This window comes from Lactuca sativa, chromosome 8 (genome assembly GCF_002870075.4).
Source record: "Lactuca sativa cultivar Salinas chromosome 8, Lsat_Salinas_v11, whole genome shotgun sequence".
In the NCBI taxonomy this organism is placed as follows: Eukaryota; Viridiplantae; Streptophyta; class Magnoliopsida; order Asterales; family Asteraceae; genus Lactuca; species Lactuca sativa.
Window position 1 is genome coordinate 298,344,274 of NC_056630.2, and position 10,139 is coordinate 298,354,412.

The window sequence follows — 10,139 nt, forward strand, 5'->3', positions numbered from 1 at the left end:
TAGTTTGTGACTGGGATGCGGAGGATCACAAATCGAGTGTGAATAACCATGTAAATATCCGTGATGCCCTCATTGTTACAGTCATCTATTCGATGTGCCGGTAAACCACACACGCTCCATCAAACTATGACAAACAATGTGTCACCCTTTGCTACAATTGCTTAGAACCAATTAGTGTGCCGGTTAACCACACGCGCTCCTCTAACTTCTTATCAAGGGTAAAAAGTGTAATTTCATGGGATTACATCAATTCACTTTTCCGAAAGTAACACGGTCGGATGTGCAACTCAACCCTAGGCCCACAACCAAACACAGAACATGAGATAGGGTGGAAACATACATACTATATTTGTATAATCATAATTATATACCACCCTAGCATATACACTATTAGTGATGGGTGGGCTTTATTCGTCCTTAGCCTTCGTGCTTGAACTTGATCTGCTGGATGAGTGGTAGCTAGGGAAGGTCTGTTGAATATACAATCATAAGTTTTGGAGGTCAAGGTACTCTTCGCATGAATACTTTATGGTTTAGAATACGAGGTAGATGATTCCGAGGTCTGGGTTAGGATGTCGTTACGAATGACGAGGGTTTCGTGAATTTGATGGTGGAGGTGATGAAAACATATGAACATAGTATGGTGAGGAGCATGCCAATTCATGACGAATGATGGCAACAGACTCTTGACAAAAACAAAGGTTAGGCCGATTTGAAAGAAGCGTTTGTTATATGATGGTGTATTCTGAGTGTGCTCGATAATGTACTCGGTGTAAATGTTATAGTGCTTTATGTTTTCCCCTCGATATTACCACTGCCTTAAATTGTACCATGATAAGTGAGTTATAATAGTGCAATGTTTTGATAACTAGTGTTTATACTCTATATTATGATCCTCCTCGGCATGTCTATGATCGCCTGGTATATGAAAGTTATGTATAATTAAGATGAATAAGACGGTCGGCTGAGTGGCTTTGCCCTAAATCCACAACCAAATAAGGAACAATAATTAAGGCGAATCACTCACTCTTAGTCTACAAAATCTTAGCTATGCACAACCCTGATGTACATACTAAGCCACGATCATTAGTTCCCTTAAGAATGTTGTGACTTGTTTTAGATAAGTGAGTTATTATTATTACTTTTAAATATTTCCCAAAGTTTTAATGTTATATAAATATAATTTAAATTTTAAAGTAATTATTATTTCGAAGATGTACCGCTGGTCACTGGGGACTACGAGGTAGTTTCTCCTGCGGTGATCGTCAGAGTCCGTACATCTGCGCTTGAGATTTTCGTGATCGGGCAGTCCCTCTTGTAGTGCCCTGTCTCGCCATATCCATAGCAGGTCTGGTTTACTTCAACTCCGGGGACTTGGGAGATCGGTTGTGCCGGTGCCCTGCAGATCCGGGTTGTGTGCCACTTCATGTGGCAATTCACGCATTGCATTTCCCGATATACTCCGGTGTGGTGGTAGTAACACCCATCACACTTCGGGAGGTGTTGGACTAATAGGTGTTATGTTCGCGTATATAGTACTCATTTGCTGCTCTTGAGGGGTTTCCTGGGTTGTTCGCTCTTTCCTCTTTTCCCCCGACTTTTGTTTATGGTTGATGGGTTTTATACAAAACAAACAATCCTATGTGTGCATGCAACCCTAATTTGAGGATGTATGTTTTCACTATTAGACATATAAGCATTGAACACAAAAACTAGAAACCCTAGGAGGCGTATGTAATTTTCGAAATTAACATTTTATTAGGGTTATGATACATACCTTTATTCTTATATTGTAATAACATTGAAATCCTTAAAGATCTTGAACTTTGGTAGCATACGCCACACGTGTCGCGCTTCTAATGGCTCACAAACAAACCTAGCAACCAAGGATTACAATGGAGAGAGGGGGAGGTGGAAAATTCGGCCCTAGCCTCTCTTGGGGTGCCCTTAGACGAAATCCAACCCTTTAAGGGTTTATATAGGTGATAAGGAAGGTTTAGGATAAGTCAGGTGTATCTTAGATCACCCTAATGCCTTAACTTCCTCCCTAAGGCTTCCAAGGCACCCTTATAGTTTACTAGTATGTTTACTTGAATTGATACTAAATTTAATAAAAGACTCATTTATCTACTGAGTTATAATTGTACTTTAAAAACGGTGTTTTATAAACAATAAAGTAACATAACTTTAAAACAGTTTTTGAAATGGATTTGATCACTTTTAAAGCATAAGAAATCCTTTGAATATGATAGCGATCAGAAATAACATTTACAGAATTATCATTGTGTTCAACTTGTATCCCCCTCCCCCCCCCCCCCCCCCCCCGTTAAATGCATTTAAAACATTTAAAAGATTGATTATAGGGCATAAAAGAGTCCAAGAATGAATTCCCTGGATACAAACGAGTCCTAAATGACATATAATGGGATATATAGGCATGCAGTTAGTGTTTTAAACTACTAATATGCAAGGAAACACCCTTAGGGACTAGGAAACACTTGAAATGAAGTGTTGAAATCATATGTGATTTATCAAAGGGTAGTGCACGGACATGAGAAGTTTGTTCACGACCATACATGAGTTTACGGCCACACCAAGTGTGTACGGCTGTACACAGTCCAAAATGGTGCAATTTAGGTCATGATTCATGGGGATTCAAGGGTTCAAGAGTTCTAATGGATAACAACTAACTAGCAAGTGTTTAAGGCCTTAGGTTATGCAACAAATAAGAGTTTACGACCATACATAGAGTGTATGGCCGTAAACTATGGATGATCATGAGTTTCATGATGTTTCAAGGCTATGAATCAAGTGTTTAACATGTCTAACTAGGTGATATAGGGAATACTCACACTATTGGATGTATTTAGGGGGTTCATGGCCCAAGAAAAAGTGTGTGTTCTTGGTGTTCTTGAAGATCTAACCCAAAAGAGGTGTTTTCATGGATGAAATCAAAGGGTGATACTAGGTCAATGAGTGTATCAACTAAACATATGGAAGGAATACATACCTAATTGAAGATCAAGGTGAAAGGCTTGATGATACTTGAGAGAATGGTAAAACTGAACGGAATAGCTTATATATGGGAAGTAGTGTACGGCCACATTGAGTGTACGACCGTACACTCATGTTGACGACCGTACACACCACTTGATGGTGATTTTGGCTCGAATGCAACACGATGCACTAAAGTTAACTCATCCCTAAACCCAAAACTTGAATGTACTAGGCCTAGAACACTCAAACAAACCATAAACAGTGCTAAAAGATAGTAGAAACGAGTCTGACTCTCGACTGATTGGCTGGACTTTATAAGACAAAATTTTTCGGGTTGTCACATCATCCCCCTGTTAGATGGAATTTCGTCCCAAAATTAGCTTTCTTAGTATTACTACAGAGATTGTGCTCCTCTGATTTACCCTAATGTCCATGGTAGGGTTCATACCTGGTCCATCTATCATTACTTCGCGTATACAAGTCGTATACAATTAAGTTTAGTAAGATGGTCGGATGTACGACTCTACCACAGGTCTACAACCAAACAAGGAATAGGAGATAGGGCGGAAACACACATACTAAATCTGCATAATCATAAATATATACCAATCTAGCGTATACACTATTAGTGATAGGTGGACTTTATTCGTCCAAAGCCTCCGTGCTTGAACTTGATCTGCTGGACGAGTGGTAGTTCGGGAAGGTCCGTTGAATATACAGTTGGAAGGTTTCGGAGGGCAAGGTAGTCTTCGCATGAGTACTTTGGAGTTTAGAATACGAGTTAGACGATTCCAAGGTCTGGTTTAGGCTGTCGTTACGAATGACGAGGGTTTCATGAATTTGACGGTCGAGGCGATGAAAACATACGAACTTAGTATGGTGAGGAGCATGCCAATTCATGATGAATGATGGAAACGGAGTCTTTACAGAAACAAAGGTTAGGCCGATTTGAAAGAAGAGTTTGTTATATGACTGTGTATTCTAAGTGTGCTCGATAATCTACTCGGTGTAAATGTTCTAGTGCTTTATATTTTCCCCTTGATATTACCACTGCCATAAATCGTACCGTGATAAGTGAGTACTAATAGTGTACTGTTTTGATAACTACTGTTGATACTCTATATTATGTTCTTCCTCGGTATCTATATGATCGCTTGGTATATACAATTTATGTATAATTAAGATGAATAAGACGGTCGGCTGAGTGGCTCTGCCCTAAATCCACAACCAAACAAGGAACAGGAATTAAGGCGGAATCACTCACTCTCAGTCTGTAAAATCTTAGCTATGGATAACCCTGATGTACATACTAAGCCATCATAGCTTTCCTGTAGGGATCTTTAGTTCCCTTAAGCATGTTGTGACTTGTTTCATATGAGTGACTTATTATTATAAATATAATTTAAATTTTATAGTAATTATTATTTCGAAGACGTACCGCTAGTCGCTGGGGACTCCGGGGTAGTTTCCCCTGCGATGATCATCAGAGTCCATCCATCTACGCCTTAGTTTTTCATGATTAGGCAGTCCATCTTTTAGTGCCCTGTCTCGCCATAGTCATAGCAGGTCTAATTTACTTCAACTCCGGGGACTTGGGAGATCGGTTGTGCCGGTGCCCTGCAGAACCGTGCAGTGTGCCCCTTCCTATGGCAATTCAAGCATTCCATTTCCCGATATACTCCGGTGTGGTGGTAGTTACACCTATCACACTTCGGGAGTGTTCCAGCACATCGACTGGCGGGTGCTGGAGTAGCAGGTGTTATGGCGACGCATATAGTACCCATTTGCTGCTCTTGAGGGGTTACCTGGTGTTAGAACAAATTTCTATCCGGATCGATTAATTCTAAGTAAGCAAACAAGAAAGAACGTAAAGTAAACAAGAATATGGCTTGAATACGTTGTATGATTAATGCTTCAACACCTCAGAAGAGCTCGATTATGTACTTCGACTGTAGAGGTGTTTAGGGTTACAAAACTCAAGCGTATAATAATAAGACGTGCAAAACAAAATGCATACATGCATGCATATATATAGTCTAACCCTAAGAGATAATCACGGATGGACAGGCCCAATCCGGATATATACAAAAAGCCCTAAAACGCAACACGATAAGTCCCAACAATCTCCCCCTTTGCGTCTTTGGGACCAAGACTTCAACTTTATTTAGGATACGATGGCTTCTTCACCGTCTTGAACAGTCTCGGTATGATAGCTAACAGATGGTACCGAAAGGTGATATACTACCGAAGCATATCAATAAAATTTTTCTTATCAGCATCTGAGTTCTGCTTGCACCGATATATCAAATTGATGATGTGCTCCATGCAGTCAGTAGAAAACAGATGTTTATCTACCAAAGCGAACAAGAACTTATGAGCATCACCCTTCGTAAACATCACAGTTAAGTGAGTTGAGTCAATTTGCCCAATCTTCATCTTGTTCACATCACGCGGCTTTTGGGTAGGCTTGATTGTCGGTTTCTTGTTCATTACCCTTGCTATCTCCTGATCCATTGTTGCAACTTCATGGATATAGGATCCCAAAATTCTTTTTAGAAGTTTTATAATCGGTTCATACTCCTTGGAATTATTGAGCAGAATGTTGACAAGAAAAATCCAATCGTGTGGATTAAGATTGGGAAGGTCAGCCAGTGATATCAATGAAACAGAGTTTGCAGTTCATCGTGTAACTTTGAAATGGACATTCACAAACTTGCCAGCTTTAGTCGGCTTCAATACCCTGACAGTTGTAATCTTTTGTGCACTCCATGTCAAATATTGAGGTTGACCATATTTCAAAATACCATTCGATAAGCTCTCGGTCAACCGTTGGACATGGAAACAGAACCTCAATAGTTCAATCAAAACAATGAAAAGTAAATGCCTTCCTTGTAATTGGCATATCAAACTGTGAGTCCTTGGAATTTTCGCAGTCAAACGAAGCAATCGGTTGTAACCAGTAGAAACTCGGTGATTCAATTGCTTGAATGATCAACACATCTCGAGTCCATTCAGGAAAAAGAGCTTTCTTAAATTGTAAGATATCTTCGGTTTCTTTGTTTCGTCGTTCTGTTTCCTCAGCCGCTTTTGTGATTTTCAAATTTTCATCCAGCTCGTTATCCGTTTTCTTTCTTTGCAGAGCCTCAACAATAGTCTCATCTGTATCACTATCGCTGTCATGTACAATCTGTTTTAGCTTTTATTTTGGGCCAGAACCTAAAGCTACATTATCCTTTAGTTCTTTTGTGATAACTGCTTTCTGAGATTCCTCTCCCCCTTGTTTTGGAGTAACAAAAGGCTCCGAAACACCTTTCATTTCATGAAGAATAGCAAGGGCGGGAAGCAGTTTGGTTGTGAGATGATTGCGAATGGTGAGAGTCAGAATTAGATCATGAGAACCAAGTATGTTGGTCAACATGTCCTTAACAGCATTGACACAACTACGAAAGACAACACTTTCGGTTACAACAATGAAATCTCCTTCTCTGCGTGAGCAAGTTGCAGGTGCTGGACTACGATTGTAGAGGCTTGTCTTGCAATTTATTCTTTTAGAGTACCCTCTTTGGCAATATCTGCATGCAGAGTGTCCAGTTTGGAGGAAAACGAACTAATGAGAGAGGCATTATCAGCTTTCATTGAGGAACGAACTTCTTCAAACTTCATTTGTTCTTCCTTTAAATACTGAGATAAAGACGCAACCGATTCACGAATGTTAGTTACATTCGTATCCGCATGCCCTTTCAAAGAATCTAAAAAGATCTGAGTTGTACGAATAACTTCAGTAACATCAGCATAAGCTTTCTTGCAAACTGAAGTCGATTCTTTGATGGCATCAGTTTATTTATCCATAGCTTGTGTATATTGCTCTATAGCTGTCTCCACAAAAACTTTACGAACCGCCCCTCCATAGGCGTTCGTATCAGCAAGCAATTTATCCAACTTCTCATGAATATTGTCTAAGTGTTGGCGGTTGAGAGGAGCTTCAGTATCTTCATCAGATTGTAATCAATAGGGACTAAAGTATGTGGAGTCATACTCATCATTGTCACCTACAAGAGTAGCACCGGAACCAATTGATTTGGTTGGCGAGGGAGGTATAGTGATGACAGGGGTGTCGGATACAATAGGTGCCCCCGTATTAGATACGTTGACCCTTGCTATTTGTTCAGGGATTATAGTGGTTGTGACTGGGGTAATGATTGGTGTAGATAAAGATGTTGTGGAAATAGAAACAAAAGATACTGGTGGAGGTGGTAGAGAAGTTTCGGTTGTAGAAATAGGAACAACCAAAACTGGAACTTTCGGTGTCGGTGTTGGAGTTGGTTGTTTCAGTGGTGTTAGTTTTGGGGTTGTTTGTTTTGGTGAAGGGGGTGGAGTTGGAATTTTAACATCTTCTGGTTTAGGAGGGGATTGTTTTGGTGATGGAGGTGGAGTTTGAATGTTGACTTCTTGAGTTGGGGAAGGAGATCGAGGTGGAGTATTACCTCTTGGAGACACATGTGGAGATGCGGATTCTTCATCATCTTCGTTGTCAGATTGAGAAGGAGATGAATCCCTAGGTTTTTGTGCCATTCATTTGATCTTCTTCGGCTTAGAAGAATGTTTTGTCTCTGACTTTCGCTTCTTAATTTTGGAAGGCTTAGAGGGTTTATGCTCGGTTGTCTCCTTCTTAGTAGTCACCCGTTTGCCTCGGTTACTCGGCTTGTCAAGAGCATCTAAAGCAGCTTGTTGTTTGGTAGTAAGAGCTCTCGGCTTTGTGGGATGAAGCTTCTGTAGTCGACCATCACCTTATTGTGCGGGATAACACTTCAGTACATTGTCTCCAGAATCGAACCATAGTGACGAAACTTGACTGGGTCAGAGATGATGATCTTCTTCGTATGGAAGGTTACAATTGATGCAATTAGAGAATCCTTCATCACCGGAATTTCCAAAGTGTCAATGGCTCTTTGAGTAATAATGGTCCAAAATCGTCCACAAGAGATTTCAGATTGACGAGTGGATGTGTTCAGAATTTGCACAACCTGAGACCATATGATTGACCCATAGTCCAGGTTCAACCCATTATAAAAACCATAGAGAATGGCCAGAAACCCCTTGCTAGTGCCATCAGATCCAACACTTCGTTCTGCCAAGCCTTTTATCAGTAAAGTGAGAAGACCATTCCACTGAGATGGTAGACAGGAATTCTTGACTTTGGCAATGGTTGTCAAGACATCAGTGTAGCCCATCTCATACATCATTGAGAAGAGTTGTGCGGTGGTGATAAAATCTGGAGAAACCACCAAAGAGTCAACTGCGAGATGAAGCAACGAACAAAACCTCCCTTTGGAAATAGAGGCCTTCTTGTTGTGGATTTGAAAATAGATTCGTTCCTTGTTCTTGTCATATGATGCAGAAGAGTAAACTTGATATAATAATGACATTGGAACCGCCTCGAACTGGGTTAGGGCAACAACTAGCAGGGAATACTTCAAACACTCCACAACATGCATCATGTAGGAATCATACACGAAAGAAGTGAGTTTGATAATCATATTTTGATTAGGCTTGATGGTAAGAAAGGCAGATGAAGCAGTTTGATCTTGTGCAGAAGAAGAAGTCGCCATTGTTGATCAAAGGAAGAAGATGAACAGCGTAAATCACTGTTACAGTTTAGAATTCTTTGAAGCGGTAGAAGACAAAGAATCGTGCAATCCCTTTGTATACCGTTGGTAGGAGAGAGAAAATCGTGACGATTGTGACGTTATCTTCTAAAAAGTAGCTTGAAAAAGCGCGATTTGACAGGTTGGATGTTCCTAGCTAGGTATCAGCACGCGTGCGTATAGTGACCGTTCAAATTCACGCGTTAGCAATCTGCATTTGAATTAGAATGTACCATCGGAACCTGAATTGCCCTTGATTCACTAGATGACAAATATACTCAAGCTTATCATCAATAGAATTGGAAAAATAAATTTTTTTGTGCATTAGAGTGACAAAAGATAAAGTAATAAATCAAATGTGTATGGGTTGTGAGTGATGTCTGACAATTAGACGAAAAACAAAGGATTCTGGGCAAGAATCGCTTCCGTCGAAGTCAAGAGAGACTCAAAGTGCTTGTGTGGATTCCCGAGAATACGATCAAGTGTTTTTTAATAAACATTGAAAGGTTTCTTTTCATAACATAGGCTTATGGTGGCTTATCTTCAACCGAACATCAATACTTTAAATAAGACCGAGGGTCGGAAGAAGTACTTGTGAGACCGATGTGGTCTGTTGAACAAGTAGGCAGGTGGTAGTTTGTGATGACAAAAGAATGTATATAAATCTGAAAAAAAAAATTGGATCTTTATGGGAAGAATAGTCTTGGTATTAGACATATTCATAAAAGACCTCGCAAAAAAAATATTTCATTCGGTACCAAGTAAGATCTTTATGGGTGTTGAATTTTGGGTTTCACTCAACATGTGGTATACATATCTAAGATCATAAACATAGATGTTGTGCAACCATAAACCTCAGTGGTAAAAACCAAGAGTCTCAAGGGTTACAATAGTGAACCGATAGTAGATGGAGAATGGTTTGAGGATGGTGAAAGAAATGAAGGTACCTTCTGCTATATAAGAGGACAAAGCAGAGAAACTTTTAACTAATGTGAGAAGAGTAAGGTAGCTCTAGACCGAGTAAATAAGAATTGCGTATTTGGGAAGAAACGATAGGTTGGATCGAATCATTAAGGACTTGCTCTAGGTCGTAGAGGCTTGAGTCAACATGCAGCAGGATGCTTCTAGGGACCCTTAACTAGTTCATAAAATACACATAATACCTGTACCAACTCCATTTTCTGTTCTTCGTGTATCCTTGAGACCGAAATGAGACAAAAACAAACAAATATACCACACATACAAAAAAAAGAAAAGAAAATATTTTTGAGTTTTTAAATTTTTCTGAAAAAGAATAAAAACAGAAAAAGAAAATGTTTTTGGATTTTTTTTGAGGTTTTCTGAAAAAGAATAAAAATAGAAAAATAAAATGATTTTGGATTTTTTTTTGAGGTTTTCTGAAAAAGAATAAAACAGAAAAAGAAAATATTTCTGGACTTTTGAGGTTTTCTGAATGAGAATAAAAACAGAAAAAGAAACATAAACAATTTACAATTG

At 39.4% G+C, this 10,139-nt stretch overlaps 1 protein-coding gene across 1 annotated transcript; it reads right to left on the reverse strand.

Annotated features, from left to right (window-relative positions):
• Nucleotides 1–6,537: 6,537 nt before the first annotated feature.
• LOC111900995 (uncharacterized) lies at nt 6,538–7,569 on the reverse strand. The gene is made up of 2 exons (XM_023896863.1): nt 7,047–7,569; nt 6,538–6,806 (listed from the first exon to the last, which is right to left on the reverse strand). The coding sequence occupies exons 1-2, from the start codon at nt 7,567–7,569 to the stop codon at nt 6,538–6,540; spliced, it is 792 nt and encodes a 263-aa protein (XP_023752631.1).
• Nucleotides 7,570–10,139: the final 2,570 nt, after the last annotated feature.